The following is a 21,320-nucleotide window of genomic DNA, read 5'->3' on the forward strand; positions in this document are numbered from 1 at the left end:
TTACCGTATTCAAGATATTGATATGTTGAATGTAAATGCCATTAATAATCTAGCAAACCAGGCAATACCAAAATGAAACAACATCATTGAACAATTTTATTTTTAAATGATTTTAAACATTTGAAACTTAAACATATTTGTAATTTTCTGAACATGGTATAATATAAAATGCCTGTACATACAACACAAATTAAATTCTTTTAATGATACAAATAATTAAATAGAGCAAAGTACTGATAAATGCACAAAACATATCAATAAATAGTACATATTTGTCGCACTTTGTACTTATTGATTGGCTATATTGTTAACAATCCATATGATGTCAATACAACTGGGACACAGCCTTATGAACAGTACATGTACATTTTGTATGTCAAGTCAAGTCAATACTTTTATTCTCTGTGCATCTCACTAAAATAAGTTTTCTCAAAATAATCTTTATTTAAAAGGTGTGTCTCATTTCTACAAACTCTTGATACATAATTACGAGTGTTTTACATTTGTAGTTTTGAGACCACCCATTTAAGACGCTAAGTTATGGCATTATTTCAAAAACAAAAGATTTAACATAATACAAAAGAAACACTGGTTTAAACCCAACATATCATGATGTAAAATTCAGCTTTTAAAAATTTATACCTCAAAAGTAAATAATATTAAAAATATATTGCACACAAAATAAAACACAATCAAATTAACAAATACAATCATAAAATGAAAATATATATTTATGTACATAAATATATGAAAATATTGACAATTACATATTGAGTATTGATTTTTTTTCTTAAAATATATTAGCAAACAAAAATACAGAATAATTTCACAAAATTTAAAAGTTTTATACCATATTTAGGTCTTTTGATCTGTAATCATCAATCTTTGACACTATTATTTAATAATGGGGTATCAAAAATAAAGTGACACGTTTATTTAAAATCAATACATACACATGTTTAACAAACATCAATTTTCCCTGTTAAACCTTTAAATACTTACTAAATAATGCAACTATGGAAAATATTAATTACTGATAAAAAGATTGTTACCGTGTATCTTATAGCAGAAAAAGCAAAAAAATATTAAATGATTGGTGAATGCTAAAAGATTTACTGTGGTCTACTATAGTCTCATAAGGTAGAAATACCATGCTTTATGCTCATTCCGTTCAAATAAAACTCGGTTTCCTTCATATGAACTATTGTTTTTGACCTTTATTTATCTTTTTTGGAATATTAAAACAATATTATTAAATGTGGTAAGTCTTATTTGGGAGTAAGAGTACATCTTTAAAGGTTCAGTTGTAGATGTTAAGGAGCCACTCTAGGAAAAATATCATGATCTGATGCAAGTGTTTCAGTAAGAATAAATAGAATATTTTTTCAGGAAAATCCTATAAGAATTACAATGTGAGAGTGGTCTAGTGGTATTGGTACCCGCCTCTCACCCAACAGGTTGTGGGTCCGATCCCCACTAGGGGTTCGATCCCCACTAGGGGTACTTTCTCATGGCCTCTCAAAAAGGACACAGTACTGGTTTCTGCCCAGTTTAACTAAGGCTAAAATAACATGCATATGCAAAATTAATATTCAGGCTAAAAAAAAAGAAATTTCATTTCATTTATGTCATGTACAAAAGACACACTTCTATTAAAACTGTTGATGTACATTTTTTTATAACAATGAAAGTAGCATATAAATTGGAATATGAATGAATTTAACTCATTACAGGAATGTCAATGATATGTCAATGACTTGACTAAATGCAGACAAGATAATCAAAATACATTCACCAACATTACTTTCAACTACCGGTCTCCTGTTTGACCAGATTAAATTTAGTCAGTCCTCAGGTTATATAAATAAGGGTTTTAGCCCGGATTTAAAAGGATAAGGTGCTGCAGAAAAAGAACATGATGCTAAGAGAGAAAATGTCACATTGAATCAGGCTATGAAGAACTTAAAATTAAAAATTTTGCAAAAAATGTTAGAAATCCTGTTTTAATTGAAGTGATATTAGGTTTCAACTGCCAGATATGTCAAGTGTGTATGTATTTATAATCTTATTCTATTAAAGTATTAAACAATACAAAATAGATATTTGAGAGTCTGGGAGATTTATTTCTATAAAGGAAAAAGGGTACACATGCTGGTCTCCATGAGGGCAGAAGGGTGCTACTGAAGAAGGACAGGGTGCAGCAACCTTCCATAACTCTTTTTCAGCTAAAACCCTTATAAATGAAAAGTGATTTTAAAATGACAGAATCCTTGAATAAAAGTATAAATGCTTCACATTCCAGTGTTCTTAAAGCTGCATTCTCACAGATTGAACGTTTTGACAACTTTATTTACTTTTTGTCTTGGAACGAGCTAATTTTAGCGAAAATCCATGGAAACCAGTTATAACAGACTGCTGACAAAAAATTAAATGGCAGATTATTATATTTAAATTCAAAATTGATGTTTTATGCATTTTTCTTAAAACTGTTAGTAACGGTTTAAGCCATAAAACATTAATTTTCGAACGGAAATATGAAAATCTGCAATCTGATCTATTGTCAGCAATCTTTTATCATTGGTTTGCAGATATTTACGCAAAAAATTGCTCTTTCCAAGACAAAAAATAAAAAAGTTGTAAAAATGGTATATCTGTGAGAGTGCAGCTTTAATGGTTTAAATAAAAACATATCATTCAAAAGCTAAAGATCTGACATAACTGTGCTTTGACATACATTGTATTGGAAGAAGGCATAAACAGCTTAAAGAAATAAAATAACAAACAAACATGCATTTATGTACATGATCACAACCCATTTTCTCATCAACAAAATCATTTTACAAAAATGTCACTTGACTTAAGCAGCCAATGGAATACAACTTTGATTTTCACATGTTAATTTAAGGCTTGTCTAAAGTAAATAAATACTTGATCTGATTGGTCAATATTTGAATAAATATCGACCAATTCATTGACATTTTGGTTAATTTTGACCAAACCAAAGCGTCAACCAGTTTTATACATTCGGCGACAGAAACTAAAGCACAACTATCTTCTTTATATAAACATTTACAATAAGGAAACAGCGGCCTTAACTTCATTATTAACATCATTTTCTTTACAGGTAAACAAGGTTATGGCACATGTAAACTTTTTGTGAGTGTTCAACCCATTTTTTTTCTATTACATATCAGTATTAAACTACTAAGGAACTATTTGGACAGCCATTCCTTAAAAAAAACTCTCACTTTACATAAATAAGCCTCTCTTAAGTCTTTAAGTAAAGTCATGATATTTCATGAAAAAGTTGTGCACTATGCAGGTAACATTTCCTATGAGTAAAATGAGGGGCGTTTTAAATGTAGTCACATTTTCCATTTTCTGGATATAATATCATTACATTTAACTCAATGCCATGCTTCCTATATCAAAGTCAGTAACTTGACTATGTTTACTGAAGAACAATTTTTCCTTAAACACATCATAACACGTTTTAAAAGTCCAAGTCAGTCTTAATGTTTACTGTATTATGACTTTCCATTATATTTTTTTGGTGTTATGGAATGCACCTTGTGCTTGATTAATTTCAATGAGCCTTTCCATATATTGGCTGGTAAATGTCTGCTGGCTACTGTAGAAATGTTTTCCAGATAATAATATGTACATGTATATAGAACACCCCTCATGCACATTAATCACAGTCATTGATCTTTCCAATATATCTTCCATTCACTGTATAACCTTTTCCCCTTAAACTCATATGTTTATAAAATGCCCTCATTCATGGCTACATCCATCCATCTCATCCTTAAGTAGGTGTCTGCCCTTTGTTTGCTGTATAATTTTTCTCCATATACTTATATGCTAATTGAACGCCCCTCATTCATGGCTACATCAATACACTCCATCCTCAGTCTGAGTCTTGCCTCTGCTTACTGGAGAATAGGGAGTAGTTCACACGCTTGGACGTCAGTCTGTTAAGGAAAGGAAGTATGCAAGTTATGGCTAGGCTTAAGCATAGATATGTAAACAGATTCATAAAAAAAAAATATCCTTTGTAAGCACAGAATACTTCCTAACTCATAAAAAACAAGATTTTCATAAACAAGATAAATGATGTTGAAAGCCACAGGACTAAATTCAAAAACATAAAATAAAATCCATTGTTTTCACAAAGCCTAGTGATAGAGTATCCTTTTTGAGTCCATATTTCTTGGAATACCTCCAACACTCTTCAGTATCATATTTCATATAGCTTTATTACTTACTTAAACTTAAATTATCAAGCCCAAAAAAGTTTGTTATTATTATTTTTAAATTATTTAAAAGATCCTTTCAGTCTCAAAACTCTTTTACAGGAGAAATTTACACAATTTATACCAAATTTTTTACTGAGCCTAGATTGGTCCTACATGTATTATAAGGGACTTAACTTTATTCAAGAAATTGAGGCCATGAGTGGGAGGTTTAATCCTTGGCCGTGTTTCAGCAAGTCATACCAAAAATGGTACTGATAGTTCCCTTTGCCAGGTGTTAAGCATTAGAGGATAGTACTCGGTGATAAAGTATACAGGATTGATATGACGGTTCTATCAGCAGACAGTTTTTCAAGTCTCAAAGATTTCTCAAACAATGTTGTCTGTAAATTCTATGTGAAGTTAAAAAAGGCTTCTTTGTCGTTGTAATCTGTATTAACAAATAGAACTTACTTTTTATACATTACTTAAAATAATTTGAACATTTTGAATTTAACCAAAAATGTTAGGAATTGTGCTTAGTTGAAGTCATAGCAGGTTTCAATTGCCAAATATGTAAAGTGAATATTTAACTAATTACAACATATGAAATATTTTTTCACAGTATTAAGTATTGAATAATATGACGGTAGGAAGGTACTGATGGTGGTCTCCATGAGGACAGAGGGTTGCTTCCAAAAAAGGACATGGTGCAGCACCTTTCCAAAACATTTTAGGTAAAACCTTACTTACTTTGAGTAAGTGTTGTCGAACACAAGGGTGTATACTCCCAGCTGTTTGGCAGCCAGTTCCCCTCGGACAGCCTGTTTATGGGAGTCACACTTACAGGGGGGAACTAACTCCTGGCCCTCAGATACAGCCACACCCAGGCTGGGTCGATAGTTCACACTGAATACCACATCCTGAAATTTAAACACAATATTCACATGAGGTACTTTGGCAAATTCTATGCAGCAGTTCTTTATAAAAAAAACAACAGCAGAAATACATTTGAAAATTATCACTATTTTTTTTTATAATCACATGACATATCGTTGTTTTACATTGGGGTAATTTTAGCAGACAATGTCACATATAATCGATATTCAAAAACTCAAAGCCGTAACAATTCATAACAGCCTAAAGGAAATACATGCTAGTCAAACAAGTTATTGCTTGTTTTCAAATAAACACTATTTACGAGAAACATAACTTTGAAAAAGAGAGAATAAAATGTATTTCTTCCACCATTTAACCTTCTTCTGCCTCCTGAGGCAAAACGTTTGCATCAAAATTGCTAGAAAGACATTATGTTTACAGATTATTTTAATCATGAATTTATTTTTTGAATCGGGAGCGGAACCTTCCAGGCAAATCATTACAGGGCAAATGCAAGTGGCCATATCTGTGAAAAGGCCTACATGATGAGGATGACATGACATCAAAAACAAACAGGAACATACCTTGGGGTATGATGTGAACTCCCATCCAAAGAGAGTATTGAGTGTGGAGACAAGGACGGGAACTGCGTATGACTTCCCGGCTTTTATCCAGACCTCATTCTTGCTGTTAATCTCCCCTCGTTCCAGCTCCTCCAGGGGGATACACATACTACTTGTCATGCTGTAATCAACCAGAAAGTCTGCTGTTATATTTCTACTTACGTTGTAAAAGTTTCAGTTAATTTTATGCTAATTTCTTTTAGCTTTATTGTGAGAAAAGCTGATACCTTATAGAAACCGACTTGAGTCCGTTTTTGGGGTAGAAACCAATATTAAAGTCCATTCTGAGACACCATAAAAACGTTCATGTTGTGAGGATTTAGTTTAAACTTATTTATTTATCATTCAACAATTGGTAAACAATATTATTGCAACTTATATTAATCACTCTCATTGGAACAATGTTTCGCAAGAGTGTGGTGTTGTGCTGTGGGGTAAACCAGAGTACCCGGAGAAAACCCACTTGTCCAACTTGGTGACCACAAACCAAACTCACATGCACCTAGGAAGGGAATCAAACCCATGATGCCTAGGTGAGAAGTGAGTTAACTAACCACTGCGCTAACCAAATAACCGAGGATTTAACCCACAACCTCTTGCATTTTTACCACTGCTTAATTAAATGCATGACCATTGAACAAAAGCATACTTGGGATCAAGTGGGGCCTCAAATTCATGGTCACCACTCATACTGATGGATCGCTGGATCTCGTCATCAGACACAAGATGAAATCTGTCTTCACTACTGTCCCCTCTCTCATCACTTCCAGGTCTAATATCAAATAAGATTTATATGAAAATAATCTAAAGATGAATTTAAAGAAAACTAACAACATTTTAACATCAAAGATAAGATAATTAGTAAGAAAAAGATCCAAATAAATGAAATAATACAGGCATATGAATAAGTTTGATGAAAATTAGAGGGTATTTAAAATATTCACTAAAAATATTTTGAAAATAAGTAGGTTAGATATTTTCACTTGATTATAATTAATGATGTATATATAACAATATGTAATTTGGGCCGGGGGATTTTATGTACTGAATAAAGTTGAAGTTGACATAGAAGCTTTATGATTAAGGCCTCTGGTGAGCCCATGTTGTTTTGGTTCCACACTCAAAACATTTTGAAATGATACCAAAACAATGAATCAAGAAAGATGAAAAAAATACAGCGAAAATAGTTTAGCTCATGTCCAAATTCAGTTGAAATAAAGAACAAAATATAAACCGGCAATAACTCTATTTACAATGTATTTTCAGTTATTTATTTGACTTTTACACTTCAGTAATCAAGCAACAACATTTCAAATGATACCAAAATTACAGTTTTATACATTATGTAAACACACAGTTACATTATATTTAGGAAATTTGAATACAAAGTCATGTATATCGTTTCAAGCTTTAATTTTTTTAACTATGTAAGGCAAAATCAAAGTCGCAAATGTGACCCAGACAGCAATTAAAGAAGACAAGATATTATGCTCATACAAATTCTGACCAAATTTGGTGATGATTGGACAAAGGATTCTAAAATTATTGATCAGAAATGTCCAATTTAAGGTAATTTCTATAATTAAAGGGCAATAACACTTGAGTGACTCTAGCTATATGGCTGGTTATCAAACTTGTCCGAGATACTATGCCCATAAACATTCTGACAAAATGTGGTGATGATTGAACAAATGCTTTTAAAAAAATTTAATCTTAAAACATACTGGATGCTGCCTGTCTGCCAGCCCATATGCACAAGAGAAACTATAACATGTTCCATTTTAATAAAATGGGACATGTTATAAAACATTTTGATATGCTTGTTCATAAATTATGAACAAGCATATCAAAATGTTTTAGATCAGATACCTGGTACCATATATTATCAGTTTTATCTTCAATCAGCTAAACATACACAAACATACCCCTGTACTGCCCCAGCTACAGCAACGCTATCCTTTAGCTTCTCCTCATCTGTCTCATTTCCCCCTGTCTCCCCCGACGTGTTCAGCTGGGATGGAGTGGGGTCTGGAGGTAGAGCAGGTCCTTCGAACCCCAAATTTCTGGAGACTCCATTGACATCATCCTGGGGGCTGTTATCGTCCCCTCCCTCACATTCTGAAATGAGGACCAAACTGATGAATAGTGGCTTAATATTCAAGAACAGTTTATTAATTTAAACATTATATATTTTACAAGGATTGTGAAGAAAGTTATGATTACTTATACTAAATCACTCTTGTTTGCAGGATGTTGCTTAGAGTGTGTTTTTTTTTTTGTGGGAGAAACCGGAGTGCCCAGAGAAAACCCACTTGTCTGGCTTGGTGATGCCACTAACAAAACTTGATATGCGCCATGGCTGGAAATCGAACCTTAGTAGTGTTGGTGAGAAGCAAGTGCGCTAACCAAAGCGCTAACCGGATTTATGATGCATATTTTCATTTTATTCAGGGATCTGATCGACTTGGAAGCAGATGGACTGGAACTATTTTGGCAATGGGTTTTTGGCGGCAGTTTAAGCCTTCAGTTGGGGTCAAAGGGGCAGAAGCAAAACTAGCATATAAGAAGCCCTTTGGATAAAATATGGAGCAAACTCGAGTGTAAATACTTACGTGTAAATACTTACGTGTAAATACTTATGTGTAAATACTTACGTGTAAATACTTACAAAAAATAAAGGCACAACCCAAAGTAAACCATTCAGATATGCCTGAGTGACTCCATTCATTTCATTTGCCAGTTATTTTTACAGTCAATCAAAACACTCAAATTCTACTCTCAAAATTAAGTTAGATCTAAGTCGGATACTGAATTAGTGTAAAATCTTATTGTGCTGCTGTAACTAGGCCTGTCCCTGTTGTTTCAAATTATAAGACATACATGCACGAAAATTGACTGCTGCAAAGAAAAACCTGTAATATTCAAGCAAAATCTTTTTATTTCATTTGGCAATGCGTCTGCTTGACTAATTCATTATATCAAACATTGCCTGTACTCTCCATATGGATGTGAGTTTCTTAGAAATAAACAATGTGGTGATGGAGAATGTAATGATGGCTATTCTGTCCTATAACTATATGGAATAAATAAAATGGAAACATTTATGAGAAGAAGATGAAACAGTCTGAAAAGAGGTTTATAATGAAAAGCTTATGGAAGCAGAACTTTTACTGACAACAAAAAAGATATGAAACTACACATAAATGTACATGTATTTGATTTTTTATAAATCTGATGGGTTTTTTTTGGGTCATAAAAGGGACAAAATTCAGCATTTTTTAAAGCCAGAGTTTTGGGTTTCCATGTACATGTCGTCCCTATCTCTTGTAATGTGTGTACCAACTTTCATTTGAATATCTTAACATTTTTAAGTTATGCCCAGGGTTCATGTTTTTGCAGTATAATGGCGCGGTCCAACCAAAGTATGACAATACCTCAAGGTTTTTATCTAAAAAATCTGACAAACTGGGTTGAAGGAAAACTGGCAATAGCAAAGTGTCGAGCAAATGAGACCCCAAGTACCGAGGGAAGTAGCAGACGATGCCATGCTGTCAGAGAGGTTTGAGGGGGGTGAGGCAACACCCAAGACCTGTCGGTGGGGCAGAACGACACTCTCCTCCTGTTCTCCCCCCTCTTCTCCAGGAGTGGGGCTGGGGTTGGAGTGGCCCTTCAAGGCTGCCTGGTAGTGCTCATAACACTCGTGACACGCACGACTCTTCTTGCTGCAAGAAAAGGACTGATCATTGAAGAACATATACACAGATGCCACAACTGATTTGAAAACAAAGGTACAAACTGAACATATTGTACATATGCATGTATAAGCTAATGTTTACATTAAACCAAATTATTAAACTAAATTCTGATTTCAAACATTTCTAATGCAATTGATATCTTCACCAACATATCTTATTTTCTTTAGCAAACACAAATATTGCTGGGATAGGGCTTTCATAAGTTTTTTACTATCTTCCAGCCCAGTCCAATATTTTTTTATTGTATATATGACATTGCATACTTTGTATGTTTCTTTCAATAATAAAATATTTTTAAACCAAGACACAATCTTACATCAAGAAACTCTTCATAAAGATTTCATTTACAATCTGTACCATTATGCACTCAAAGAACGATGGAATATCATAATTAATTCCTCACCTTGATGATGCAGTGTACACCCAGTTACTAGAACAGCTATGGCAGAAGATTCGCCCACACAGACGACAATGGTGCTGCAATCAGTTAACCAAACTTTTTCTTCCCTTTCAATCCAATAATTATGCCATGTGTATACATCAATCAGATCAACCAAAGAGGCATTTGTAAAAACAGGGCCTTCTCCAGCAAGCTTTGGGACAGACCTTCAGGGGCGTAGCCAGCGCTAGGCACTTACGCACACGCATAACATCAATTTGAAAAATGAAAAAACAGAATAAAAATGGCCAAACCAGGCATCAAAGTCGAGGGCTAAGCTTTGTATTGACATCAGAATAAAGGGAAGATCAGCTATAGAAAGCATTGTTTCTCTGTGCTAGATAGCTTACAGAGCCTAAAAAATCACATATTAACTACAATCGGAGGCCTCGGACCTATAAATCCCTCCAAATACACATCAGTGCTCAACATGTTAGTTCCATTTTTCCATTTTTTCCCTACAGTTACAGGGATATCCCCCTCCCATACCCTCCCACATTTGTGTGTATCATTCAGTAAAGCCTGGCTACGCTCCTGACCTTGTATATACCAGTAGGCTTCAAGATACAATGTGATTAGGCCGCCGGCATTTAACTCAAATATCATTACGCTAAGTAGGTCCATTTGATAACATAAATAATGTACTGAAATGATTGATTTTGATTTGTGTCTAATTAAAGTGACTCGCTCATGTTTATGGACCAAAAATTAGTTTTCCCGGTAATGCATCACAAAACAATTATTGTATTATCATTTCATACATTATTTTGAAATCGAAATTGCAGACAGAAAATAAGTAATAGCATTAAAAAGTATTTTGGTTTTAGTGGGGTTCGAACCCATGCCGGTAAAGTCAAGGAAAAAAGTAGAAAACAGCCGGCTAGTCCACACGGCTACCAGGACTTTAACAAAAGTGGTGGATACGTTGACCTTTTATCATCACGCTATAATGTCAATCAACCAATCACGCAACACCACAGCTATAATTAATTTTCAATCGCGTTACTAACGCTTATGAAAATTGTGGTCTCCAAAGACAATATTTAAGTAAATATCAACATTTGCTAAAGGGTTCCAGCTTTTGGTATTTTTGTTTTAACACTCCTTGTGATTTGCCACACTTTATTTCATAATTAAAAAAAAGAGTACATTTTACAAACCATGAGCGAGTCACTTTAAGCTTTGGATAAACTTGAAATAAGATACAATTGAAAGAAAAACAGCTTGATACAATTCTCCCTAAAATATTAAATGAGTCTCTTGATGGTTGAAAACACATACAACATGTTTTCAAAATGGGCGCTGCCATGATGGACTATTTACAAACACCTGCATCAAATTGTATAGAACTTGATAAAATGTCCACTAGGTTTTGGCTTGTTGACTCATTAAAACAATTTGATTATTGGATAAATATTGACCAATCAATATTCATTTTGGATAACTCTGAGCAAACTTAAAACTTAACCGGTTTTATACAATTGGATGCCGTATTATTTCTGAGGCCATATATGTTGGATAATGGCCGAGGGGTTCTGATTGCCAGTGTGAATCTATTTGTTATTAGTTAATCACGGGAAATAACTGAAGAAAAATATATCGGAGCCATGGAGTGAAGGCTATTCTGTTTTTTTCTAACAAGAGCATAACTTGACAGTTATGAAACTCAGAGTTTGTGGCCTTGCTAAAAATGTGTTGATTATCTCCTGCAACATATGCACCAAGTTTCATTTGAATATCTTGAACGTTTATTGAGTTTTGGCTGACCATGGCGCCGCTATCTTTGCTGCTGTGGACAACAAGGAAACCAAGGCTAATACTATTCTTCCAAAAAGACAAAGCTAAAAATGGAACTTTTACTCTTTATCTGCCATAGTTATCATAGTTATTAAGTATAATGCAGCTACCTTGGACATGTTCTGTGTTATAGTGCACTGTCAACATAACAGAAATGTTTTGATACAGAGTGACAACATACAAAACATACTCAATTGGCTCATATACAGTGATTTTATTTAAAAAAAAAAAGGGGGGGGGGGTTCTTTCAAACCATGTGCCTTCCAAATTTGGATATTTCCAACTTTGGGAAAATCCTATAAATGCAAAATGCCAAATAACATCATATAAAAGCAAATGTATGATACATGTTTTGACAATTTTATGCAGACACAATGCTGTACTTGAGCTGGTTTTGTAGATATATTAATTGCTTTCAAGAAATACATTACTTTTTGAATTCGATCACAGAAACTCTGTGTACCGTATTTGGAGATTTTTTTGGAAAAAAAGATATTTTTTCCCACAGGGAAACAGTCTTTAGAAGGTAGTAAATTGCATGAAGAAAAAATCACTGCATCGAGTACAATATAAATTTTATCAGGGACAGGGGTTACATACATCTAGTAGAAATACAGACACTAGCTACATGATAAGCACTTACCTTTCTAAGTGTGAAGGAGAACTCTGTGTTGCAGGTCAGACAGTGTGTGACCTTGCCATCATCCATCCACTTCTCAGACGCTTGCAGACGACGCTGGTATGTCAACAGGTCTGTCTTCTGCCACAGGGTGTCCTTCTCTCTGTAGATTCATTTAATGGTTAGCAATTAATCTTGCAAGCTCAAACAGTTTTGTTTAAAATAAACTTTCTTACAATTATACTGATCTACTATTTGTAAACAAGTTATGTATACAGTAGGTACACTGTTTTCATGAAATCTTAAATGAAGGCACATATCAACTACGCAGTTGGTAATTAAGGAAATCGATTGTTTATCCCATAAAGTATTTACAAGCATTGGACAAGCATCAGAATGAAATCATAGCCCTATTTCTCAAACTATCACAAGACCATGGCAATATCAAATTTGAGAATAAATCATACTCCTTTCTTGAAACTTAAACAGTAAGTCATTTTTAAGATAATGACAAAAAATAGCTATGTTATGTTAAATCAAGGTTATTAAAGACATCTGGCTAATTGGAATAAGACATTTAGCCAGTTGGGCTTAAAGTGACACTCTTATTCAAAATCAATACATACATATGTATACCAAACATAAATTTTGCGTGATAAACCTTTAACTTCTTACTAAATAATGCATTTATTGAAATGTTAATTACTGATAACAAGATTGTAACTGTGTAATTAATAGCTGAAAACGCAAAAATATCAAATGATTGGTAAATGCTAAAAGATTTATTGTGATCTACTATTGTCTCATAATGTAAAAATACTGTGTTTTCTGCACCTGACTTTCAAATTAAACTCTGTATCCTTTAATAGAACCATTGTTTTCGGCATTTATTAATCATTTTTGGTAAAATAAACAGTTGTATAAAATATGGTTAATCTCATTTGGGAGTAATAGTGCATCTTTAAGACATTTTTGAGAAATTGGTACCAAACCCTTCAGTAAATGTTGATCACATTTCAAGAGTTTGCCGTGTTACCGTATGAGCTGTACTAGTTTTTTCTTCAACTGGTCAAGGTCGGCTCGCAGCTGGGAGATCTCATCGTCCTTCTCTTTCAACTGTTCTTCTGTCTTCTCCATCTCCGCACCCAGACTGTCCTGTAGGGGGAGAAATCAGCATATCATTAAATATATTTTTTTGCAACTATCAAGGTCGGCTTTCCGGTGAGAGAATTCAATGTCAATGTTCTTTTTCCTTTAAATCATCATCAACATCAACACCATCATCATCATCATCATTATCATCAACATCATCATCATCATCATCATCATCATCATCATCATCATCATCATCATCTACACCATCATCATCATCAACACCATCATCATCACCATCACCATTATCATCAACATCTACACCATCATCATCATCATCAACATCATCATCATCATCATCATCATCATCATCATCATCATCATCATCATCATCATCATCTACACCATCATCATCTACACCATCATCATCTACACCTTCATCATCATCATCATCATCATCATCAACACCATCATCATCACCATCTACACCATCATCGTCATCATCAACATGTCTTCATCATCATCAGTATTTTATATATATAATATTTATAGTTCAATTCCTTTCAAGGCATCAATTAAATTCTATCACCACAAAAACTAAACAATATATAATAATAGTTTTAAGAATAAAATTAAAATGATTTTGTTTTACCTTAACAACTAAAGAAGAACTCATTTCTTTTTGCAAGTTCTGCTTCACCTGAAAGCATGAATAAATGTAAAAAAAACTTGTATAAAGTGTTCATTTCTACATATATACAGTCATACAACACTTTCATATTTCAGGTTGTTTCAAATGATACAATGTTTCATTAAAACACTCAACAGCATCACTTTCAGTTTTCATCAATGACATATAAAACTGAATAGGAAAACTTATTTCATTGTTTTTATGTTCAAAACTATAGCTTATACACTTTTCTTTTAGCTCAGTGACCAAAACTAGTAGAATCACACTTGAGCCGTGGGAAGAAACTAGAACTGGGGTCCTATTTTACAGACCAGGAGTGAGAGGCGGACACCTTTACCACAAGAATACTCTCACCTTGGTAGGGTCCAAACCCACAAACTCTCGACTTAGAGATGGACACCTATACAACACGATCAATCTCGCTCTGGTGGGACTCAAACCCACAACCTTTAGATAACAGGCCGACACCTATACCACTAGACCACTACCATTTATGTCCTGATTTCAGTCACTAAAAGGGGTTTTCTACGTGATTTTTACAACCATAATTTGGTTATGTTATTTTTTCCACTTGAAGTAGTTCTGTTTAAAAAAAATGTATATTATGGTTGCTCAAAATAACAAAGCCCTAAAACAAATAAATGGTTAAAATATATTAAGTATATTAAACATACAAAATTATTTATCAAAAATTCCCAATTTCATAAAAGAAGACTTTAACATTAAGTGAGTAGGTAATTTTCCCATAAAACAACAAATAAACAACCCTGACCAACCTCATCAATTTGTGATGCCAAGTCCTCATTCTCATCAACTTTCATCTGTAATTCTTCCTTCAGTTGCTCAATCTACAATGTGTGTATATGTATATAAGGACATCATGAGCATCACCAAATATGGTTTAGTTTTACTAAATAAATGTGAAATTTGCTTCTAAAATACTCCTCATGAAGAATTTACAAATTGGGTGTGTCCCTTGTTTGGGTCACCAAAACCTTTGACCTACAGACCAAAAAATCTATATGGTTCGTCCACTGACCATGACCAATGTGTAAACCAATTTAAAGACATTCAAAATTTATCGATTGCAGATAAAGCAATCACTATGATTGTGACTGCCATGCTTTACAGGCAATATTGTTTACAGTGCTACTATAGCAGGAAATAACTCACATTGCTCTATTCCACTACCCTAAAAATATCCATTTGTAACTTTTAAGTGCTTTTAAGCAATATTTACTCCTTTTGAGTGTCTGTGGCAAGGCGTTCATGTATAAGACTCTTAATAGAGAGTCTTGGGTTAATTTCGGCTCGTAGCTTTGTAAATGATTAGTACTGGTTGTCACCAAGGTTTTTCATCACATGCAATGATGTATATAATAGCATATTTAATAACTGTAAGGAAAGGAAAGGAACTTCTATAAGCATTCAAAATGCTTGTCTTCCAATCCGCTCAAAATCATTTTATATTATACATTCGTACGTTGTGTATTGATTTCTTGTGAATGTTGAACTGAATAAATATGTTTAAACTAATAACTGTATTTATGTTTTTCCCTACACCTACCTGTTCTCTACATCTGCCAGTGATCTCCCTTAACCTTGTTATTTCTTTCTGCAGATGTTCTTTGAATGTCTCCTTCTAGAAGACCTTCTACAGTGTTAAACCACCCTGCAGAACTTCCCATCTCTGTCTGTAGTTGCTCTATCAATGTCTCATGCTCTAACACCTTCTAGAGTGTTAAACCACCCACCTGCTGTTCCTGTTCTCTACATCTGCCAGCAATCTCCCTCAGACTTCCCATTTCAGTCTGCAGTTCTTCTATCAATGTTTCCTACTCTAACACCTTCTAGAGTGTTAAACCACCCACCTGCTGTTCCTGTTCTCTACATCTGCCAGCAATCTCCCTCAGACTTCCCATCTCTGTCTGTAGTTGTTCTATCAATGTCTCCTGCTCCAAGACCTTCTCTTTCATCTCACCAAACTGACTTGTCTCAGCTGCAGCCTGCAGACAGAATATTTGTATCATTTAGTATAATTATATTTATAATGTATGAAATGCATGTTAGTGTTTTCAAGCATTTCAAAATATAAAAACAATACTAAAACAGTTTAATATTGTTTCTCTACGTTACTCTATTAGTTCTAAAAATAGTAAATCACATCATTCCATCAAAAAAAGAAAGAATGATAAAACTTCATTAAACTCTACAAAATTTTGAAAAGAGTAAATCATAACACTCACTTGTTGATTTTGTTCAAATTCCAATTGATTAGAGCTCAGCTGAAACTCCAATGCTGTTATCTCTTGTCTAAGTGAGTCCAACTCTGCTTCACTGTCTTGTGCACTTTTCTCTCTTTCCATGGTTATCTCATTCAACTTAGCTTCATTTTTTGTAGAGGCTGCCTTTGTTGATTCTAGTTCATTTTCCATGCTTGCTACTTCCATCTGAAGTGATTCTTTTTCATTTCTTATCTGCTCAAGCTCAGTTTCCAGAGCTTGTATTTTACTTTCAAATTGTGTGATCAAAGTATTCTGTTCAGTTTCTTTGAAATCAGCTTTCTGTACCTTTTCATAAAGCTCTTTCAGTGTGTCTTCATTAACAGTAATTTTGTCAGAAAACTGTTGAACTACGTTTTCTTTTTCTGACAAATCACCTTCAAGTGATTTAATTTGACTTAACAAATCCTCCTTCTCATCTTGATAGCTTTTCAATTCCTTTTGTAAGTCCAACACTGCTTCATTAGTTTCTGATAGTATTGCCTTCACTTGTTCTATTTCTTCTTGATAATTGTTGCTTTCTTCAACAAGCTTGTTTTCCAAATCAGTAATGGTAGTTTCACACATGTTGACAGTTGCTGAAAGTTTGTCATTTATCTCTTCAAGACTTGCTATCTTATCCTTGTATTCAGATACTTCGGTATCTATGTCATTTTTCATGCCCTGAATGAGTTTACCCTTTTCATCATTTTCATCTGTAAGATTTTGGACTTCAGTCTGTAGAGCAGCCAAGTTACCTCTGTATTCAGTGATTTTTTCTTCGTTTGAGTCTTGTTCAGCTTCAAGCTTCATGTTAACATCATCTAATGCTTCCTTCAAATTTGAAAACTTAGACTCAACATCTTCATTTTCCTCTTGAAGCTTCTTATTTAAAGCTGTTAGAGATTCAATTTCTGTATTAAGTTTCTCTAGTTGCTGCTGCATATTCTCTAAATCTTCTTTATATTTATGTGTGTCTGACAAGAAACTGTTCTCTTTTTCATGCACAACAATTTGTAACTGATTTATTTCGTCTTTCAAACTTTCTTTCTCTTTTTCTGCTGATTCTATTCTACTTTTCAAACTTTTAATCACATCTTCTAATTCAACATTACATGTTTGCAATGTCGAGCTTTCTTCAGACAACATTCTGACCTGATTTTCAAAGCCTTTTATTGTAACTTCATGCTCTTCAGACTTAGTATGTAAATCCTCATTTTTTGCCTCGAGGTCTACACATTTATTTGAAAGAGCATTCTTTTCCTGTATTATTGTATTTTCCTTTAACAGTAAATCTTGTATTTCTTGCTCAAGCCTTGTAATTTCTCCTCTGCACTGATCTCTCTGTGCGTCTAATGTCTCTTTTAACTCATTTATAATTCCATAGTCATTACTACTCTTATTTTGCAAAGTGTCTTTCTCAGTTTTCTCTAATCTCAAATCAGTCAAAACCTGTTCTTTGTCCCTTTCCAATTCCTTGATTTCTGCTTGCAATTTTCTTTCCGAAACCTGTAGATTTTCTAGCTCATTTGATTTTTCAGATGCAATATTCTGCATCTCTGAGTACATCTGTTCTGATGAATGTAAAGCTTCTCTAAGCTTTGTTTCACTCTGTCTCACCTCAGAGATTTTCAATTTCAGTTGTTGATTCTCCTCTCTACTTTCCTCAATACCAGTTCTCAGCTGTGCAAGGGAATCATTCTTAGACTTTAACTCATCTAAAAGCTGGTTTACTTTCCCGTCCAATTCTGTAACAGTTTCAGATGACTCACCAAGAGAACTTTCTAAATTTTCAATACAGCTGTCTCTCTCAGATAACCTGTTCATTGCTTCCGTTACTTGCTGTTGTAAAGCCTCAATCTCTGACAATTTTGTGTCATGCTCATGCAATGTGTCATGTAATTGCACTTCAAGCTTTTCTTTTTCAACACAGATAGCATCATATGCATTTTCAACCTTTTTCTTAGCATCTTCCTTTTCTTGCAAAATGACTTGTATTCTTTCAATTTCAGCTGCCAAATCAGCTTTATTTTGTTCAATCTCATCCTTTTCATCTGAAGTTTCCTTTAATTTACTTTTTACTTCATTCAAACTATGTTGCAAACTGTCAACCTCAGCTCTTGCTTCATCCCGACTTGTTGTCATTTCAGATAATTTAGATCTTACAACCTCTTCGGTTTCCTTGAGATCATTGAATGTCTGCTGCAGTAGGTCATACTCCTGAACCAGACACGCATTTTCTGATTGGAAATCATCATACCGGGCCTGTAGCTCATTTATTTCGACACATTTTAGAGATAATGATCCATGAACACTTTCCTTTTCCAGTTCCAGTTTCTGAACACTTTCTTCAAGCTTTTTGATAGCGTCTACATTATTCGATTCTTTCTCTTGTAAAACCAGAATGTCATCAGAAAGTCTCTGACATGTCTTTTCCATGTCATTTTTTCCACTTTCAATTTCTGAATGTATACTCTTCAGTTCCTCATGTGACTGACTAAGAAACGTTATCTCATCCTCCTTTTCAACTAACCTTGACTTCACATCTCCTAGCTGCTTAACTAGCATGTTATTCTCTTCAGTCAGCTGCTTATCCTCAATTATTTTTTCATCCAGTTCATTTCTGCACTCAGACAATTCTTTTTCATACTCCTGTGCTTTGCTCATAAGAGTTTTACTTTCACTGTGCGCGTCTTTCAGCAATATCTCGTACTGATTAATTTGCTCTTTTGCTGTCTGAACCTCAGTTTCTGAAGTGGCAAGTTTAGATTTCAAATCGTTGTTTGATTCATTGCTTTTTTGAAAAGTACTTTCTAAATGACTCATTTTTCCTCTCATTTCCTCATTATCTTTTGTTAAAACATCTAAATTCAGCTCAAAATTGGATATTTCTTCTTGCTTTTCAGCAATTAAAGACTCACTTGCATGCTGTTGACTTTTCAAATCATCTTTTTCTTGCATAATTTTTTCCACTTCCATATTCAAAGTGTTAATTTTACTTTCATTGTCTTTTTGATCATGTTCCAATTTAGAAACTTTATCCTCTAATTCTTCCTTCTCCTTGACAGCATTTTCAAAGTCAACTGTCATTTGATCAATAGTTTTGTTTAAAGTAATATGCTTTTGTTCTATATCGAACAGCTTTTGTTCCAATTTCCGATTTTCCATATCAATGCTATCAGCTTGACATTTACTCTCAATCACAGTCTCTTGAAGAAGTTTTTGTTCATTATAACTCTCCTCAAGAAGATTCTTTTCTTTATTTAGCTCACTAGACATTTCTTCAATCTTAACATTTAGTCCACTAACTTTCCTCAACAGAGTTTCTTTCTCACTATTTAGTTCTGTAACCAATCCTGTTAAGCCATCTATTTTGCTCTCTTTATCATTAAAGCCCTTCTTTAAATATTCCATGTCTTCATTATATTTTGCTAACACTTTTTCCAAATCTTCTTTATCACGTTGTGTTTTGCTATTTTCAACTAACAAAGACTTTTCTATTTCACTAAGCTCAGAAATTCTTTTGTCTTTCTCATTAAGACTATTTTCAAGTGCTTTAAACCTCTCTGAGAGATTAGATTCAGTCTTTGCTGTAGCTTCATAGAACTGTTTTGTTCTTTCAACTTCTTCTTGACTTCTCTCTAACCTTTCATTCAAAAGGAGAACTTCACTTTGTTTTTCATATAGTTTATCTTGATTTTCTTTCAACTCAGTTGCAGTTTTACTTTTATCAGAGAGTAACACTTCAATTTCTTTCAGTTTAACATCAATGTCCTTTTCTAATGTAGCAATGTGCTGTTCCCTTTGTGTCAAACTCAACTTCAATTCATCACCTGCTTTTTGCAATGATTCATTTCCCTTTTTAACTTCTTCAAGGTCTTGTTCAAGTTTTGTTATTGTAATTCTATTTTCATTATTCACCCTTTCTTGGCCTTCTGAAGTTTGTGTCATACTCTGCAGTTTTCGAAGCTGCTCATCAAACTCTTTGCTTTTGTCATCTAACTGAAGAGACAGTCTCTTTATTTCATTTGAGTTGGTTTCAATTTCTTCTTCCTTGGAAGACAACATCTTAACTAAATTCTCTTTTTCACCTTCCAATTTAACATACATATCTTGAAGCTCAGAGGTGCTTCTACTACTGGTCTCACTGCAATGATGAGCTTGTTTTAACTCCTCTTCTTTAGCCTGTAGTGCCTCTTCCAAAGTCGCCACCCTCTTCCTCATTTCATCCTCATTATTCTGCAGCTTTGTCATAAACGATTCCATTGTAGCAACCTTTTCTTTGCTACCTGTTGCCTGCTGTTTCAGTTCAGAATTAGAAGCACCAAGTGCCTTCAATTCCTCTGCCAGTTTGTCCTTCTCAGCAGTTGTGTTAGCTATCTTCTCTTTTATATTCAGAACCAAGTGAGAGACATCCTTCAATATAAGAGTAGAAGTGGAGTCCAGGTCAGGAATCTGAAACATAAAGATGTTATTTTACTGGGTGAAAGCCATATTGGTCTATCTGCTTTTTATTTAATGTCTCTTATAACCTTTTACCTTTCACTCACCAATTTAGAAAAGGAAGCCGTAATGTTTTACATCAATTTCACATGCAAATCAACAGCACTTGAAAGGCAGCCTAGAAAAGATTGATACAAGTACATTTGTATGTAATACCTTTTCATATTACATATATTAAAGGGACTCACTCACAGATAGAATAAATGTTAGCTTTACATATATGCACGCATTGGTAAAGAGTTCAGTAACTGGTTTAAATCTCCAGTGTGTACCAACTAAATTGTTCAGGACCATTGCTGGGCAGTAACCCTAACACTGCACATAACTTGTATATTATGATGTACTTATAAGTTTTTTTGCAATAGTCCACAAAGCCAACAAACCAACAAATCTTATGTTGACTCAAATATACCCCCCCCCCCCTCT

General features: G+C 33.9%; 1 protein-coding gene across 4 annotated transcripts in view; it reads right to left on the bottom strand.

Moving 5' to 3' along the window:
- Positions 1-83: 83 nt before the first annotated feature.
- LOC128240457 (FYVE and coiled-coil domain-containing protein 1-like) overlaps positions 84-21,320 on the bottom strand; it is a 33,119-nt gene continuing 11,882 nt past the window's right edge. For all 4 annotated transcript variants that reach the window (XM_052957100.1, XM_052957101.1, XM_052957103.1 and 1 more), the window contains 13 exons: positions 16,377-20,846; positions 16,002-16,136; positions 14,907-14,978; positions 14,092-14,139; positions 13,384-13,502; positions 12,372-12,510; positions 9,896-9,969; positions 9,260-9,459; positions 7,663-7,855; positions 6,387-6,509; positions 5,699-5,858; positions 4,989-5,158; positions 84-3,974 (listed from right to left, as the gene is read on the bottom strand). In XM_052957100.1, coding sequence (XP_052813060.1) covers positions 3,911-3,974; positions 4,989-5,158; positions 5,699-5,858; positions 6,387-6,509; positions 7,663-7,855; positions 9,260-9,459; positions 9,896-9,969; positions 12,372-12,510; positions 13,384-13,502; positions 14,092-14,139; positions 14,907-14,978; positions 16,002-16,136; positions 16,377-20,846 — 5,967 coding nt within the window. In that variant the 3' untranslated portion in view covers positions 84-3,910. The remainder of the gene's footprint in view (positions 3,975-4,988; positions 5,159-5,698; positions 5,859-6,386; positions 6,510-7,662; positions 7,856-9,259; positions 9,460-9,895; positions 9,970-12,371; positions 12,511-13,383; positions 13,503-14,091; positions 14,140-14,906; positions 14,979-16,001; positions 16,137-16,376; positions 20,847-21,320) is intronic.

Source organism: Mya arenaria, chromosome 7 (assembly GCF_026914265.1).
Source record: "Mya arenaria isolate MELC-2E11 chromosome 7, ASM2691426v1".
NCBI lineage: Eukaryota > Metazoa > Mollusca > Bivalvia > Myida > Myidae > Mya > Mya arenaria.